Genomic DNA, 19,667 nt, shown 5'->3' on the forward strand with positions numbered 1-19,667 from the left:
GAGGGGCCAGTGTACCCTATTTTAAATTATATGTACGGATTGATTATTGTTTAAGTGGTTTTAGTCTATATTTCAAAAAGAATTCTCTCAAAATTATTTTAAAAATATGTCACAATCAAAGTTGCGTTGATGGTGTGTCCAACACTGAGCTGGTATCTATCATGGACGCAGACACGTATCGAATCCATTAGGGTGATTCAGGATGGGTCGTGTCACTTGGCCCCCGTTTGGCCTCATTTCTTTCAAATTTTAATATTTAAAATAGTGTTTTTTTAGAGAATGTGTGGTTAAAAAAGAAGAAAAAAATTTCAATTTACGTGTACTATTATCTTATAGAAAATTGTGTGATTTAGAGTAAGAGTGAGAAGAAAAAAGTGGCCAAATGGGAGCTTAATGTTAAGAAGGTTACTATGTTAGGAACAATTTTTTCTTGGCTTAAAAGTACTGATTTTCTTTTGAGCACTGGTGTCATGGCGCCGTACAAAATTCTTTGCTGAGTAACTTAAGTAACTAATGTTGCGTAGTCAGTAAGCTTAATTTTCAGCTCTTTTTGCAGTTAAAACCTTTCTCAAGTTAGTGGTAACATGAAATAAAGTAAGCTTGTTAAGTATTTATCTAAAGTTGTGAGTTTTCTTTCCTGTCCCTCTATTTTTTTGATACTTTAAAATCCTACGAGATGTTATATAAGGTCAATTATAATAGATTACACAAGATTTGGTGAAATTGTGGTTCTCCCTTCAATCGAGCCTGTCGCATCGGGTTTGTCTAGTATGATTTATCTGGTTGGCATGGTTTGTAAGCTATTGTGTCAGCCCGAAGGTTTACCCAATGTGCACCCGAAGGGTAGCGGCTGTAGATTCCTCCGTCATAAAAAAATATAAAATCCAATATTCTTCTAACCTTGCTCCATAAAGTTTACATATAGATTACGACAAGTGATGAGGTTGATAATCAAGGGAAAGAGGGTAATGTAGATATTACATTTCTTCAATTGCAAGAGATTTTCACTTCATTGTTCTCTTCAACTCTCTTAGCCGCTTCGTTTACATCTTTCACCTCTTCAATCTCAAAAGCCGACTTTTAGCTGCTTCGTTTACATCTTTCACCTCTTCAATCTCAAAAGCCGACTCTTAGCTGCCTCGTCTACATCTTCGCGTAGTTTTATAGTACCAAAGACTAACAATGCATTCCGAATGCTTCAGGGTCCTACCTAGAAGCCATTCGCCCAATTATGAGATAAACAATAATATGACATTTTGAAATAAAACGTGCAACTTCACCCATCGTTCATGACTTCAAATCCAATTCGTGAATTTGTCGGTGCGAGAACTCAAGATAAGATGATCGAATTGACTTTTTTTCAACTTCGATAAATATTAGTTGATTATATATTTACTAATGTTCTATGATCCATAGTATCCTTTCCTATTTGATTCATTTAAATTCTTGAACGAACAATTATTTAGATTACGAGCTATATATTTTATATTTTGCCTTTATTTAGTTTAGTTAAAAATCATACTTTTATTAAATTTTGATAAATTGATGGAATGGGTGGTCAAAGGTGGCCAGGGGCGGACCCACATGGGGTCATGTGGGGTCAAATGACCCCACAGTTTTTTTTTCTTCTGAAACGGTTATTTGGGTTTGGGGTTTCAAATTCCAATTAATTATCCACTCCAATCCATTAATCCTATGAATTTATTTTCGTTAATGATATGTTGTTCGAAAAAAATTTCATTTTTGACCCCACGGTCCGAAGTCTCTGGGTCCGCCCCTGAAGGTGACAATGGACCGAGCCGACTCATCACTTACAACCACAAGCTCGGCTTATGCCCAAAGCTCGTGAGCTTAACGAGCCAAGTGGAGTTTTCGATGAGTTGGGCTCGATTTAAAAAAAAAAAATTTAACAAAACACATTCAAAAACAAGCATTTTTAAAAATATATATATAGCCCCTGTTTGAGCCCCATTTTTACCTCATTAAAATGAAAAATATAACCGTTATCCATCACATCAAACCACTATTTTTGAATTTCTATCTCTGGTATGGGGCCCATAACGATTCTATTTTCTCATTCTTATTCTCATTCTCATTATAATGTGGCTCAAACGACCTCTATATAAAAAAAAAATGTTCGAAAATGAGATATAAAACGAGTTGGCTCATAAAAAATAATTTGAGCTCAGTTTGGAACATTGCCCGTCTCAAAACGAGTTCGAGCCACGTATGAGTCAAATCGCTCGACTCAATTGTCACTCATATGTGTAGTTGAGAAGTTGATAAAAATTGTGAATTTCATAAAATAATAGTTAAAAATGAGTTCGTGAAAAATGAATTTTATAAAGTGGGGGCGGACGTCATATGTGTGATTCGTAATGTCACATTGTTTCCTGAATGTTATATTGTTTGTTTTCATGTTATTTGGCTACATATCCATATAAAGGTATTTGATTTTTTAAATATAAAAAATTATGCATATTCTTTTTTAGAGTTAGATAGATGTTACTTTTAAAAAATAAATTACTTATAGTGTAGGGTTTAGGGTTATTTGTACAAAATAATAATTAATATATGAACTAAATATTGAAATAATGTTTATTAAATATAAAAATAATAATCATAATATAAGGCTTTGAGTTATCCCTCTTATTAAAGTTAACATTTTAAGACTTGTTTGGGCCACATTATTTTCAAAAAAAAATACATTATTCAACAGTGATTTGACATAATTTCAATCACACATTTTTCAATAAAATAATATTACATGTAAATCTAAATTTTTTTCTTATTTTTTAATTACACGTTTCTCATTGATTTGATATGAATAATGCATTTTTTCCATAGAATGTGGCTCAAATATGGGCTTAATATGCTACTTCAAAACTCAGCCCTTGTTTGATTTTCATTACCTTAAAAATACATTTTTCTTTTTTATTCTTAACAACGTATTTTTAAGTAAAATAATATTACAATCAAACTCAAAACTTTTTCCTATATTTTTACAACACATTCTGAATCAACCTACTATTCGTAAATGCATTTTTAGAAAATAATTGGGTTCAAACAAGTCCTTAGTATATTATGTGTGTCAAAAACCTTAAACAAGTAATTTGATCCTTCTAAAAATCCGAAAAAAGTAATTTAGATTCTAATGATGATGTTTTCAAATGAGCAACTATCTAATATAGGCACCATAAGTGTAAAATCTATTATTTGGTATTCATTAAGCGAGCCCATTAAATGTAAACCCCCCCTCCCCCCCTACACCATTGTTTTAAATATAAAAGCAATAATGAACGCATAAGTGTTTAAATTGCTCTTTTGAGAACTAGTTTGCAACTTCCAGAAAGTATAGGGACCAATATGTACCATAGTTCAGGAATGAATCCACATCAAACAGAAAGAACATGGACTAAAATATTTTGAAACTTTAGGGACAAATTAGTGCAATCCGAAATATTTAGGGGCATAGTTGCAATTTATTAGAAATGTAGGGGCCAATGTGCGAATTGCTTAAAATCCAGAGATTGTTCCTCAATTGTAGATAAGAAGTCGTGTTTGGCAACTGGGACAAAGTCTCAATTAAACGGGGAATCATCTGTTGGAAATTATGTTGGTGGAATGATACCGAATTTACGGGTACTGTATATGCATTTTAGATATCAAAATTGCACTTACCATATATGCACAGATTGTATACCGAATTTGCACAAACTTGATTTTACGCATATAATAAGATTAAATACCGAATTTTCTCATACCGGTTTATAATATTAATTAATTACACAATAAATTAAATTATCATAAACCACAATATATTAATCTAATTTAGAACTAAATTATATTAAGTTATGTAAAACACGTTAATTTAATAAATATAAACGGGAAAGCTGAAAATTAACAGAAATTTCAGAGAAAAAAATTAACGACGTGCTTATAACTTCATATAAACTTTTAACCCGAGGTCTGTGTAAACACAGTGTCCTTAAAACAGATTCGCTCTCTCACCATACGTGCTTGAGTTTTAATCCGAGCGTCTGTTTCCCAGAATACAACGGTATATAGTAGAATCTGAGTACCGCAGATACTATTCTAGCGAACTGATCTAGTATCCGAATAATATCACCACAAGAACAAGACATTACTGGACAAGGAATGCAGAAAAGAAGAAACTGTGTATGCAGGAACGTATGTGAGATTTTCGAGTGTGTTAGATTGCTGGAGAATGAGCCTTTTTATAGGCATACTGCCCATTAACATTGTGACCATTGTGAGTCCATTGGAGTTACTGCCCATTAACACTGTGATCATTGGGAGTCCATTGGAATTTTTGCAGTTTCAGAAACTCAAAAGTTATTGGAGAAAACAAAAAAATTTGCAAAAGATGGGCTCTCCGAAGGACTGAATTTTGCCTTGTTCGGTTCGACATTCGTGTGCACATGTCGCATCTGCACCCAAATTCAAGGTCCGAAAGTTATTTCGGTTCGAGATTTGCACCCCCCTGCGCGCGCATGAAGAGAGCCTCTATGCTACACATGATTACACCATTTCAAAGTGTAGGCATATATAAAGTGGTTTGTGCTTTCTTCATTTTCCTATATGGGACAAATGTCACTTTTCTCACATAAACTATCTTCCAATGGCCAACTTTGAGCTCCAATTTTTCATTCATCCGTTAATCAATTTTGGCAAGTAAATATATGGTTTCGATGCGCTCACAGAGGAGAACACATACAACTTTGATCTTCAAAATCGGACCAACGGATCTCACTCAAACTTATGCCAAAAGTGACAAATTTACTCATTTTTCTAACATCATCAACCCCTTCAAGAGCCACCTGATCAATTTTCGTGATGCAATTGAGAACCTGTTGACAAAGTATTTTAGGTGGGTTCCAAAACTCAGCGATCGAGAAAGCTACATCTTTGTAAAGTTCATCCGCGGGGTGTTCGAGCAGTGAGGCAGCATGAGCACAGTTAGCAATATATGAATATAATCTTAACGACAACCTTTCTATTCTCGATCTAATGAGTACTTAGGCAATGGTTTTGGCTATGTAAATGGGAGATCAATGAAATGAGAGATTTTCCAATTGAATATAATCAGTTTGAATATTCTCACTCAATTCATGGGTTAGATTCAAACGAAAACTCTTACAAGTATATCATGAGACACGTGAAATTTCAGGTTGGGATTAATTCACATGAGATATACCCGTCTATTAGTCTTCTTATACACGGTGTATTTGAACGAAGTAACTTCTACTTTCTTCTGGGGGAGTGGGGCCTAGCGCCCTTTTAAGTTTCTTATCTTTTATTTGTATTATTAATAAAATACTTCACAACATGTGGTTTTATGTAAAAGTAATACAAATATTAACAAATTGACATAATTGAATTTTTTATTATTAAAGAGAAAAGTGAGTTCCACTTGTGAGTTGAGAAGCAAAAAATGATAATTAAAATAGTGAAATAATAATAAAAAAAAAAATTTTTTTTGAGTAAAAATTGCTATCAAATGAGGGTTTAGTGTTGTGGAAAGTTCAATGATGGTAGTAAAGAGCTGCAGTTTGAATTAGCCCCCTTTTGAGCCCCATTATTTCTCATTATATTAAATTAAATTTCTCTCTCTCCTACTTTTAACCACACAATTTTCAATAAAATAATATTACACGTAAATATAAAACTTTTTAACCACTAATTTCTCAAAAAAATACTATTCATATCATTATAATCTACAAATAATGGGGCTCAAATAGCCCCTTAGTCTCGTCGTCTATCCATATAGTGATGTGCATGTAGGATATTTTTCTAACAAAATAATTTAATAATTAAAAGAATATTGATAGGCTCGATCACAGTTATATTAAATAAAGAAGCTTATTTATGTCAATTTTATTGATCAAATTTCAAAATAAGTTACATATTTTTTATTTTAAGTACATCTTGATATAAGCAACTTTCATTAAATTGGGAGATAGCTAGTGACAATTTTTGTAGCCTCTGTTTGAACTCCATTATTTTTAAAACACATTATTTCAAAACTTATTTTCAATCACACATTTTTCCATAAAATAATATTGCACGTAAAATCAAAATTTTTCTTTATTTTTTAATCACACATTTTCAAAAAAAATAAAAATTTCACAATATATTTTATTCCAAAATCACATTAAAATGGAGCCCAAACAAGGGCATAGTTAGTGTGTCAATTTGTCTTTGAAGTTTGGATATTTAAATTAATCGAACCGGACTGGTACCAATAGAACCAACGTCTATTCTTATATTCACAATTAAAATCAATACAGTTTTGAATTTTCAGAAATGTATGGATAACACGTACCGCTAATTAAAATAAAAAATCTTGAGTTAAATACACGTTAGAAAATGAGAATTATGATGGGAAGATGACATCGTAGAAATTAGCAGGGTTTTGCTACACTAAAATCGGGGATAACATAAGGGATGATTGAACATACACATACGGAATCAGAATTTTTTAATCCATGTCGAACCCACGCACAAAAATGTGAGGATCTATAATCATCTCTGTTAAGCAATTCGATCACTTCAACTTTATCCAAATTAGAATCATACTAGAAGCGTTCACATTTAAGATAACATGAATAGCCAAGCCCATTAAAGAGATAAAACTCCGAAAGAACTATACGATAAACTTTGTTTATTGTAACTATACTTTCATTTTATTTAATTAAATAATTGTACCTCAATTTTGTTCCACCGAATAATTACACCTTTAATTTCATCAATCATGCTTGTTTACATTCATCCACATGCCAAACTATGATTTGACAATTTATAGAAAATAAAAAAAAACACTAATTTTTCATCCAATCAATTTGTGACAGTCATTCAAGTGTTAAGCATGATATACATATTCAATCGAGTAGCTCAATCTAATTCCGTCACCGAGACCGACATAAATGCATGACAGAGGAGGCAAATTAGCCATTTATTTCAATGAAGATGTATTTATCTCTCGTAATTTGATTGTCACGTCATCGATTTTTATTTGTGAAATTGAACAAAGTTATCCTTAATTGATTGAAATCAAACTAAAGCATGATTATCCAATCAAAAAAATTTACAGAAGACGTCTCACATGCCCCAAACCCAAAAAATAAATATAATAAAATATATAAGAAGATTAAGCCCTTGTTTGATCCCCATTTTGGGAGAAAATGAATTTTTCAACAATGTTTTGATATAATTTCAACCACACATTTTTCAATAAAATAATATTACATTCAAATCCAAAAAATTTCCTTATTTTTTAATCACACATTTCACATCAATACACTATTTAAAAATTCATTTTTCCCATCAAAATGGAGCTCAAACAAGGGCTAAACTTTAAAGAGAATGCATACAGGTAGGCTAACGAAGGGCAAATATACATACAATAATGTAATAAATAATTAATTATTAACAAAGTTTATAAAAATATCAAAAGGAAGAAATTCACAAAAAAAAAGAAAAAAAAAATTGAAAGAAAAGGAACCATAAGCGTACTAGTTACTGGTAGTGGTAACCACATCTGAGCCGAGATGATCTGACGAACCGGCTAATGTGTCGTATCCGGCAAGAAGCTCGGTGAGTAAAGTCATGGCTTGGACTTGCATTTTAAGAGCCTCGATATAATCAGTTGTTTCTTCTAGAAGGTTCGGAAATGAAAGGCTCCGGCAGCCGGGAACTAAACGGCCCAAACTTCTTACCTTCCTCTGCAAAGACGGCGGCTTGTTCTTGGCAACTGGTTTCTTCAACCGATTATCGGAAGAAACTTTTGCTTTCTTGTGTTTCTTATTGATCTGGTTGAGTCGTACGCGGAGTCGTTTCGTAAGAATGGCTCTGCTCCAGCGAGTCCTGCGCTTGGCAGACACTGCCAGGACTCTATCGGCTGACTCGTGGATGGAACCGCTGGAAGAGGAGTCGCGGCGGCGGATGCGGCGGAGGGCTTTGACGAGTTTGATTGAGTAGTTTTTTGCTTCTGCTTCGGTTCTCCATCTGGATCGTTCTGTATCGGCGGTAAGAATTCCGGTTTCCGATTCATGGCCGATTTTTTTTCGCATTTTAGGCGATGAGTTGGAGTTTGTATCGGGATTACTAATAGATGATGATGCCATCATCAAATTGAGATTACTCTCTTTTATTCAATCGCTGTGGGGGGTGAGGGAGGACGGAGAAGGAGGAGGAGGGGGCGGCGGAGAAAAGGATTTATGGGAGGAGTGGAGTTGGATTGTCTATGGATGATTAAAATCGGACGTTGCAGTGAAAAAGTGGAGTAGAGCGGAGATGATCCCGCGTAGGACAACCCACGCGTCTATATATATCATTGCCATCATTGGATTAAGAATAATGTTATTTAATATAAATTCTAGCACGCCGTATGATAGAGACTCAATGAGATATAGAATTAAATGACCCATTTAATTAGACGAATAATGTTCTTTGCGATCACTCATTATCGTAGTCGCTCTATGTGACACGTATGTGAAGATTGGTGATTCGATGAGGAATGCTGTATGTACACTAGAGTTACATGTGAGGCGGCTCACAAATTTTTTAATCAATGTGGGCTCTCTCTTATGTGAGAGGGGTGCTCTAGCGTACAAGAGGCATCAATGGTGATTTGATAAATGAACCAAGAAAAAATTATCACATTAATATATCAAATTACAAATCGCTATGTATGATATTATATAAGACGACTATCACAGTGAGCGATTATAAATAGCAATACTCTAATTTTAGACATTTCATTTGACGTTACATTATAGTGTCATTTAACATTAGTGTTTCTCTTGAATTTATCATTTATTATTATTTAAATGCTATAGTCAATAGTGATATAACAAATATCATTGCTCTTAATTTTTTGGGTTGTTGTAAGAAATGTTTCTATCAATCTTCATAGGAAATAGCATTGACCTACATGACAACATTGTCCAATAAGCGACTTATTTTATTTTTTTTTAAAATTATGATAAGGTAAGATATTACACGCAATGATATCTCTATCTATTATCATGGTATAATAGAGATTAACCCTTTTCTACGTTACAACATTGGACAATAAACGAATTGAATGCCAAATTTTAGGATAAATTTTATTCTGGATTCCCAATCTTTTCGATTTTTGAAAATTGTCTTCAATCAAATTTTATCCAATATTCCATTCCCAACTTTTCATTTATAGTCAAATTCTGTTGTTGAGGTTCATGCTGCACACGTAGTTTATGCCGAAGAGCAATTTTGTCAAGCCACTTAAACCACCAATTTTTCGAAATGTCAAAGTTTGCTTTTTCACCAAACACAACTTGATCGTTCATTTTCTTGATTTCTAACCTTGCTGTTGTATTGTTGAATTTCTCTACTAAAAAATCGACATGCTTGCGAAATAGAGAAGATGCCATTGAGTAAATCTTCTGTATTCATATTCAGTAGACATTTCATTTGACGTTACATTATAGTGTCATTTAACATTAGTGTTTCTCTTGAATTTATCATTTATTATTATTTAAATGCGATAGTCAATAGTGATATAACAAATATCATTGCTCTTAATTTTTTGGGTTGTTGTAAGAAATGTTTCTATCAATCTTCATAGGAAATAGCACTGACCTACATGACAACATTGTCCAATAAGCGACTTATTTTATTTTTTTGAAAAATTATGATAAGGTAAGATATTACACGCAATGATATCTCTATCTATTATCATGGTATAATAGAGATTAGCCCTTTTCTACGTTACAACATTGCACAATAAACGAATTGAATGCCAAAATTTAGGATAAATTTTATTCTGGATTCCCAATCTTTTCGATTTTTGAAAATTGTCTTCAATCAAATTTTATCCAATATTCCATTCCCAACTTTTCATTTATCGTCAAATTCTGTTGTTGAGGTTCATGTTGCATGCGTAGTTTATGTCCGAGGGCAATTTTGTCAAGCCACTTAAAACACCAATTTTTCGAAATGTCAAAGTTTGCTTTTTCATCAAACACATCCTGATCATTCATTTTCTTGATTTCTAACCTTGCTCTTGTATTGTTGAAATTTCTCTACCGAAAAATCGACATATTTGCTTGCGAAAGAGAGAAGATGCCATTGAGGGACTCTTCTGTATTCATATTCAATTGCGTTATCTAAATTTTGGAAAAACAAAATGTCGTTTGAACTTCGTGAGGAGTCTCAAATTACCAATCGAAAAAACTTCATTAATATATAAATAATACTTATATTTACTTTAGAGGTAGCATGTCTTACTTGGTACAAGTTAAATCATGCCTAGGTTACATTAGATGTGTTAAACTTACCATAAGAGTATTTAAAATAAAAGGGGTCTAAAAAAAAGTAATTGCGTTATCTAAATTTTGGAAAAACAAAATGTCGTTTGAACTTCGTGAGGAGTCTCAAATTACCAATCGAAAAAACTTCATTAATATATAAATAATACTTATATTTACTTTAGAGGTAGCATGTCTTACTTGGTACAAGTTAAATCATGGCTAGGTTACATTAGATGTGTTAAACTTAGAATAAGAGTATTTAAAATAGAAGGGTTCTAAAAAAAAAAGGCATTTTTCATTGTAGCATGATGGGATTTCAAAAGGTGTTAATTCTTGATTATCAATTATTTTTAGCTCACAAGGTGCTCAAGTATGTGAAATGATGCCACTAAACTAATTGACAACTCAACAAGATGGAAAAGATAAGATCAATTATAAACAAAACATAATGATTTGGTCTTGGTGCTTTGCTCCCTGAAATGGGTTTCTTGATTTATTAATTTTAATTGTACAACATGCATACATTCTTATCCAAATCAACAATAATTTAATTAATTATAATTACTATAATGTGACAGCCAAACAATTCCTTTATTATTATTATTATTATTATTTTTTGTTATTAACAGTTCGTTTCTGGTAATTAGGTCAATGACTTGCTAACAACATCTTATTTGTATGTTATGACAGAACTGCTCAACTTTTGGCCTTTTCCTGTTGGAAATTATTGAGAAGAATGTTTTTCGGTTGAATCCAAGATTAAGAATAATCCATCAACCCAGAATATTTTTTTTTTTTTTTTTTTTTTTTTTTTTTTTTTGGNNACACTAGCATTAGATAATATAATAAGTTATAGAATTGTTCTTTTATTTACTGTGGGTAAAATAAAATGTGCCGTCAATAAGTTAAACCGTCATTGTTGACAATTCTCAACAATGACATTGAGTTGTCAACAATGACGTTTTGACTTGCTGACATGTCATTGTCACATTGATTGTGAGTACAATAAGCTCTTGTTCATCGTTGACAGGAGATCATCCTTTTAACAAATTATAAGGTAGAAAAGAAATTAATACCTACCTTGCTGTAAAGAAAAATAAATCATGATTAATCTTGATGCACTTGAGCTCTATCGTGCTTTTACAGCTTTAAAAAGTAGATATAACTGAAAGTGAAAGGACATTTCTAATTTTATAAGATGATGATGTCCAACCAAACTTGAACACCTGAAATACAGAAATAGAATATCGACCAATGGAGGACCACAAAATTATCATTTCTATTGTTTGTTCTTTCATAAGGAAAAAGCAAGCTATCCTCAACTTTTAATTGAGTAACATGATTGATAAATGGACCAGAAAATCATGTATTGAAAAACAACAATAAATTAGAATTCTGCTTAGTGTTTTGCTCATCTTGTTACAAACTAAATATACCTTAGTGGCGTTTTTGATGTTTTCTTTTTAATACGAAACACAAAATACGTTAGGGAGTGAATCAAAGTGCTTCCTTCTACGGATATTACATTAATTGTAGGTTGAACTTCCACTTGAGCATTGATCGGTTTAGGAGTAACCTTGCCGATTCAAATTCAGTTTCTCTATATGTTTCAAAAATGATATAAGTACTTTAAAATAACATATAGTAGTACCAATAAACATATCCTCATTTTATAACAATTTCTTACTCTGTTAATAGTAGACAATATATTATTACAAATAATCATGCCAAACAAGAATTCAAAATTCATATTATAAAAAGATAAACTTTTAACATATCTAAATGTCTTAGTATCATCACATGTTTTCTCTAAGTGTATTAAAGCGATTTTTATTTTCAACGATCGAAATTTTATTACTTTAACACTTTTAACTTGACACACACACACACACACACACACATATATAATTTTTGAGGCACTCAACAATTGGGGCTTAAGCGCTTATCCTGCCTATAGTCAAAGGTTGCACGGATTGAAAATATGATTTTTAGCAAAATCATGTGGTCTAGATTGAACAACACTGACATACTTCAATAAAGAAAAAAGAAAAAAATGTTAAAATCTTGTCCCGTGTTTGATGAAGTATTATGTATCAAACATACCTTATATGCTTCTATAATGGTTTTGCATGTCCAAGTTGAAGCATGATTTTAACAAATGTAAACTTGATAACTTGTTTTAACCTTTGTTAGAAAGCTAAAAAAGTTGGATAAAACAGTTAATATCAAAGTCAACAATTAATTTTAATCACGCATTTCCTCAAGTTTTATCAAAGTCTATTAATAAAATTTTATAAAAAGTGTTGTCAAACAACACGCACCTCAAGGTTTCAAATATTTACAAATTCAAAGCAAAAATATGCAGATTCAATGGTGTTTAAAAGAGTTCTTATCAATTTTGTGATCGGGAATTAAAACACAATAACACGAGTTTGTTTAACAATAGGATATCTCATTAAATGTTCATCTCGAATTACACTGTGCGAAGCATGCACGATTCTAGTGTATTATCTATTAACTATACCAATGGATACATATATACATAAATGTGTTTGTATGTGCGTGCCTGTACAAGTACAAAGCTAAAACAATGTGACATCCTCAATATCACAAAAATCTAATCCATCATTTTGTATATACTACTGTAATATGAATCAGAAGCTTTTTGGCGAAAATTTATGCACTTACAATCAACGAGCGGCCATAGCAGTTAAGCTGTCTGTGGAAGTTTTAGGTTTCACGACATATGGAAGCATTATCTCAACAGGGGCAGCATCTGGAATGACCTCTTGAAAAGGTACTTCGAAGGTCAAAGATTGGTATAAACAAACTTCATCTTCCTTGCAGTAGTATACCTGTAAACCATGCAAAATATTTCATAGCATCCTTATTTACCATCTCATCTAAAACCTTAAACTGTTATAAAGAAGGGGACAACACGTATTCATTGAAATCTTGATCAAAGATTCATCCTTTATGTGCAGACAAGATTCATTTTTTGATAAAAGATTTGACACGTGCACAATTTTCACAAATGGGTATAGGAATATTTAAACCGCGTCTTTTACCTGGCTGTGATATCGTGTTTACTATCCAATAAAAAGCTTACAATGTTAGGAAAGGACCACGTTTATTCATATAAATCTATGTCTTTCTAATGTCTATGTTTGCTCATTTTTCTCCCTCCATGACCCTCTCTTCTCCTTTCAATCCCACAGATATGCATATACAAGTAGAAACACAGAGAACAAGCAGTGTAGATTTATCAAAACTTACATTCAAAATTCGAATGGGTATGCCGAGGCCAAATTGAGTGGAAACCTGATCCATTTCTTTAACAAGGAACTAAGGCTCACTTCCTATTGATTTGGGATCGGCTACATGATTCATCATTTTCACTACGTTCAGTTTATTCTTATCTAATGCAAGAGCATACTTGAAACGGGGTGGGCCTATGGTCTCAATTTGGGAATGGCCCAATGGCGCCTTCGTAAGGTGTACTTGAAGGCTTGAGGTGGATTCCTGGCCTGATTTTGGGTAATATAGGATGGATTGCACCTCCCACATTAGTTATAGCTTTTGGGCAAAGTAATTGCATTTTCCTACATCAACAGAAACTCTCATTTAGAAGTGACGCGATGTAGGTAAATCTAGTAGCAAAAGGGAGGCTACATCAAGTCTAACATGATTTGAAAGTGGTAATAATTAAGCAGGTAATTTTAGATAAGAGCAACCTCAAAAATTTATTTACTGAAGGGATTATTGCTGATTATAGTCTAAACCTCTTTGACATCAAGATTTAATTGCAGTGGTTCTTTGGAAAGATCACTCTGCACATCATTTGTTTGTTCACAAAGCCTCATGCTTATCCCAAGCAATATCAATGACCAGAAAGATACTTCACCTTGCAATAAATTCTACTCATGGAAGATGATGGGGAGGATCTTTTGAATTGTACAACTGCAGATCCTTCAGTGCTGATGTTCCCATCCACCGGATTAAGAACAGCTGAATTTTCCGGTTCAACTTCTACACTGAATTTACTGCGTGCTTCCTGCATATGATACTAGACACTGTTACTAACCTATGAAGAAAAAACAGTGCACAAGATTCATCCCACGATAATGCAAGAAATTCAGAGAGGAAAACCCCAGGACCAAACCCAAAAATGCAGATAGAGAAAGACAGAACCTTCGAGAAGTGGTAACCCTCTGGCACTGATATCTTAAGACATAATTTGCCCTCATTGGATGAAACGCCATTAACTTTGACAGTCTCTGTGTCAGCTGTAGATCTCCTTCTAAGGCGCCTCAAAGATTTGGATTTTGATGCCGGAGCCTGGACTCCTTTCAACTCCAAAGTAAGAAGTACGGGTTCTTCCTTCCTCAGGTCTAAGTACCTGATTACGCTGTTGTTCGTATCGGCTATAAATAATCTACCTAAATTATGTCAAGAGACAATATAAGTATGAAGTTCTCTTAGTTCTTCATATAGCATTTACTATCTCAAATGTTAGAGAGGGGTCACATATATTCATTAAATAGTGTCTTACAACACAGCCCCGCATGTGCACACCAGGTTAATTTTTCCCATCAAAGATATGAAATGTACACAATTTTTAATAAATAAGTAGCAATGAGACTTGAATCTGAATATTTTGCCCATCTCTAAAACCATGTTAGCTATCTCATTTAAAAGCTTAACTTGTTATAAAAGGGCCACATGTATTCGTTTCAATTGTGTCCTCAACATATAAATTAAAAAGGAAGGGGTGAAAAAGCTTGGATATACAATTGGAACATTGATAGCTTAAAAGTCCACTGGTAATGAATTTTATGCAATTTATAGAAGTGCGTATATGAAATACCATATTATGTGGGATTATGCATCTATGACTTAGGCCCCATTTGTTTCCCATTTTTAGAAGAATGAGAATGAAAAATATAGTCGTTACGGGCCCTCACACAAGAGATAAAAATTCAAATTTGGTGACTTGATGTGATGAATAATGGTCATATTTTTCATTTTAATTAGAAAAGAATGGAAAACAAACGGGGGCTTAATCTATAGGGGATAACTGAAATTTACCAGATAGAATTTGAATGATATAGAAAGAAAAGTATACCATTTTGGGCTTCAACAATTCCAGAAGGCTCTGAAAGCTACAAAAGCAATAGTGTCACAATTGGTATTCCAAGGTAGTAGGTCAAAACAAGCCACAGCAATATACTTTAATGGGTGAATGTTATATATAAATACATCCATCTCATACTATATCAATCATCAAACAACGGCTTTGTATGAATGAAAATATGAGCACGTTTTCAAGATCGTCATGATTTGAAACTAATGAGTAGTCTTGATTCTTGAACAGTAAATAGTTCAAATACACTATGCTTCTGATTATTGACATAAGCGTGCATGTCAATATTCTTTGTGGAATCATATTGATAAGAGAAAAGCTTTCTAATTTGAATTGTAAAGAAAAAATCTAATGGTTTATATCTGGGTGATCAATTATGCATTTTGAAAAATACCTAGGTGATCTATCATGGATATTGATATTACCGCCTTTTCTGCATGTATTAAAACCATCGAGCGTCGGGTATTTGGGGTTACCAAGTAGCCAATATTGGCTTAAGAATGCAAGATAGGAGGACCAATATTGTGTAACATCACTGCGTACAGATATATCTAAAATAGTTTACTTGAACATGCTAGTTGGAGTAGTACCAGTTTGTTGAGAAGGAATGGAGAAGGAAGAAGCAGTAAGATTAAAAGAGATTGCCTACTGTAAGACAACTTTGAAACATTTTAATCATCTGAACATAGATTGAATCCAATCAGAACATTCACAGACCAAGTCGCTAGGCTGAATTTTATAGAATGTTTGGTTGTATATGGTTAGGGTGGTAGGGAAATACAATCATTTGGCACGAATGACCATAAAACAACATGCTATACCATAAGGACAGGTTTGGTTCTCAGTGATGGACAACACTGCACACAACCATGAAGAAGAAGCACCTTTATTTCATTTTTTTTAATCTTATCCAATCCTATCCAATTTTGCATACCAAACATGCATAAATATCCTATAACCAAGCAACCTTCTAGTCACAGCACCCCCAAAATGTACTGTTAACTATTGCCTCTCAAAACTGTTTACAGATATTTTTGTCCGCATAGCTTATTTTAAAATTTAAAATGACAACAGGCAACATTTTAATGCATGTTACAATACGTAATATTCTTTTCGTTGTTGAATGTTTTACATTAACTCTGCACAATTATTAGCTAGGAACTGATATCTTATTTACACATAAATCTACAATAATTACTATCTATCCTGTATTGAATTTCACATCTGTGCACAATTGGCCAACTACAAATCGAGAACAAGTGTATTTACTTATGTTTCCCGTTTCATATGTGACATGAGACTTTAGCATGGGACCATGTGTCTAATTTTGAATAGGTGAAAAACAAAATCAAGATTAAGGATTTCACGAGTGGAGAGTCTTGTTTAGATAGTAAATAGTAATTTGAAGGAAAAAAATGCAAGGAAATGAAGACATTCAATTTGGGAAGGGTTAATAAAGTAAAGCATAAGGATCGCTTCCAGAAAGTTTGTTTGACCCAATCAGCAGATATCCGGCGATAAGGTTATCTCAACCATTTCAGGAACCATAATCAAAAGAAGGTTTTTACTATACGACCTCACTCTCCCTTCATAGTTTAATAAACCTAATAGATATTGAGGGGACGTTTGTTTTCCATTTTTGTAAAAAAGAGAATGAAAAATATAGTTGTTATGAACTCCACACAAGAGATAGAAATTCAAATTTAGTAGCTTGATGTGATGAATAATGGTCATATTTTTTATTTTAATGAGAAAAGAACGGGAAACAAACAGGGGCTGAAATTCAGACATGTATTAAGGCTTCTTCAACTACTCGGGATCAATCTAAATTTTTACACAATCCAAATAAGCAATTTCAGTTTTGTTATTCAAAATAGAACTTCAAAAACGATAATTTATTTTTCTAAATAAAACTGAAGCATGTATCACATCTTTTCCCTAAATTATTGAATTTGTTGCATCAGAATATTCTGTGTGTATACTTCATCTGTATCCACCATTTATGTAACATCTTAGGATTACACAGAGTTGTACTCTAACCTTCAGCAGCATTTTATGGAAGGATTCTGCCATTGAGAAATTTGGAACCATGATAAGTGTCTACGTACTCAAAACCCAGACAATCATAGACGACAGGACTCCAAGATAGCACAAAAAAATTGACGACAAAGAACTAAAAATTATGCAAACGTAGGTAAAAAGTTGGAAAAGCATTTTCCAACCTGTGCTGATAGGGCTCTTCCATCCTTGAACCCAGCTTTTCCAGTTCCTGCTAAGGTACTCACTCTGTTACTAGCTGGATCCAACTTCTTAATCTGGTATTCCAAGTAAGCATCAGCAAGTAAACTCACTTGGAAGTAAATTATTTTAGTTGGCTTGTGTACTGTTCCGAATTAGAATTAAATTATAAGAGGTTACATTTCCATTGATGCCTTAAAACTATGATAGCTCTGTAGCAATATGGTACTTTTGGACCCACATGTGTAGAAGCTATCATATTTTCATTTCACCATATAACCACAATACCTTGTGATTGTAAGAATCTGCTAGATAAATTTGACCATCCTTTCCACAAAAGACACCTAATGGATGTTGAAGAAGAACTTCAGAGCCTACTCCATCATGGTCTCCAAACTGTAAACAAGCACAATTATGTAAGAGACGATGTTTTATTTCCACTGGGTTAAATGATGAATCTAATTTTTATTTAGGAGCATAAATACCCTAAACAAGTTGTCTGAGAAAACCGGATCACCCCCAGCAAGTAATCTCGATCCCCCTGTTCTTAGATCAAGTGCTCGAATGGAACTACTCTCACTATCAGCAATATATGCTTCCTTTGAATCTATTGAAACTCAAATGGCCAGGAATTAACATATGAACTGGAAGTAATTCAAAGTACATTGCAGCTAGTGACTGGCCTGGTAACTTCAAATTTTTCAATATGTTACTACTTACCAGGAGATAATGAAATTCCAGAAGGTTGTGCAAATGAAGTGCTTCCGGAACTGTATTAAAAGAGGTTAGAGAAGCCCAAAATGAAAAGAAGCATGAGAATTGGGAATGAAAAAAGGTTACAGGATGGTCTCAGAAAGTCCTTTCATCCCCACCACATATACACTAGTATAGTGTGCACACGACATTTTCACCAATCAAATATAAAGAAGAGTAAAGACTAAGAACTACACTTCCCAATACTCAATTATCCCTTTCAGCTTCTATAGTCGGCCACATAGTACCAGTGATTTTGGAGTTAGCAATCTATTGTAGTATGGATAAGTTCATGTAATATCAAGGTTATAAAATATATGGTTCACCTGATAACATGTATAGCTACACATGTAAAATCAAGGTTATAAAATATATGGTTCACCTGATAACATGTATAGCTACACATATCTACTCATGTATAGTTACACATCTCTCTCATTTTGGACCGTGTCTAATTTTTACATGCAGCAAGTCTATTAATCGGTAACCTATCCTGTAATACAAACTTTAGCCAATTAATGAAAAAGCCAGTCATCAGTTTAGTTTAATATATAAATATCTCAAGATGTGCTATCTTTATCACGAGCTTGTCAATAGATAAAAAACAATGGTGAATTATCAAAGTGCATCTCTTTCAGGATTTTCCTGCTTATTGTTGTTTGGTGGGTATAAAATGCAGTAGGTCTACATATTCATTTCTTATGAACAAGTACAAGATTAAGGCCATTAGCATGGTAAATACACTTGGGAAATGTTTGTTATGAGCATTGGCCTCTAAAATGGAGATGCACTCTTAGCTTGGAACCAGAATGACTCGTATATTTCAGGTTTCTAAACTAACTTCATTATGGGAAGTGCCTACATGCACCTCTGCATTAGTAATATTGCGTCAGACCTTGCCCTTGACCAAGGGTTTTAGACAAAATATTACTAATAGTGTCTTTCTAGACAGTAATGAGTAAATTCCTAGATGCATGCCAGTTGCTGAAATCATCCTACTTTAAACATTAAGAACAGAGGGTATAGGGTTCAAATACACTAATTGCAAAGAAGTGTAACCCACCAAAGGAAACAAGCTTTAAGTATTTAAAGTTAGTTTATGAAGCTAAAACTGCTCAAGCACACGTGAAGGATAAATCTAATTCAAAACAAACAAAACTGAAACTGGAGCATACTTGGTTATGATTCACTTGCAAGAAAGTCACAGACAAGTGCAT

The 19,667-nt window shown here is 33.2% G+C and overlaps 2 protein-coding genes across 6 annotated transcripts in view; both read right to left on the reverse strand.

The window, feature by feature from the left end:
- Positions 1–7,373: 7,373 nt before the first annotated feature.
- LOC111384934 (transcription factor bHLH149-like) lies at positions 7,374–8,340 on the reverse strand. The gene has a single exon (XM_023009284.1). It carries the CDS (start codon positions 8,148–8,150, stop codon positions 7,536–7,538), a length of 615 nt encoding a protein of 204 aa, XP_022865052.1. The 5' UTR covers positions 8,151–8,340; the 3' UTR covers positions 7,374–7,535.
- Positions 8,341–12,747: 4,407 nt separating this feature from the next.
- LOC111384942 (protein SUPPRESSOR OF QUENCHING 1, chloroplastic) overlaps positions 12,748–19,667 on the reverse strand; it is a 28,668-nt gene continuing 21,748 nt past the window's right edge. For 3 of the 5 annotated variants that reach the window (XM_023009293.1, XM_023009305.1, XM_023009298.1), the window contains exons 21-28: positions 18,418–18,467; positions 18,183–18,304; positions 17,986–18,093; positions 17,682–17,774; positions 15,442–15,478; positions 14,508–14,755; positions 14,221–14,370; positions 12,748–13,171 (exon numbers count right to left, since the gene is read on the reverse strand). In XM_023009293.1, coding sequence (XP_022865061.1) covers positions 13,007–13,171; positions 14,221–14,370; positions 14,508–14,755; positions 15,442–15,478; positions 17,682–17,774; positions 17,986–18,093; positions 18,183–18,304; positions 18,418–18,467 — 973 coding nt within the window. In that variant the 3' untranslated portion in view covers positions 12,748–13,006. Of the gene's footprint in view, positions 13,172–13,592; positions 13,919–14,220; positions 14,371–14,507; positions 14,756–15,441; positions 15,479–17,681; positions 17,775–17,985; positions 18,094–18,182; positions 18,305–18,417; positions 18,468–19,667 lie in introns of those variants that run through there. The other 2 variants (XR_002700982.1, XR_002700983.1) reach the window with 2 other exon arrangements.

Source organism: Olea europaea, chromosome 3 (genome assembly GCF_002742605.1).
Source record: "Olea europaea var. sylvestris chromosome 3, O_europaea_v1, whole genome shotgun sequence".
NCBI lineage: Eukaryota > Viridiplantae > Streptophyta > Magnoliopsida > Lamiales > Oleaceae > Olea > Olea europaea.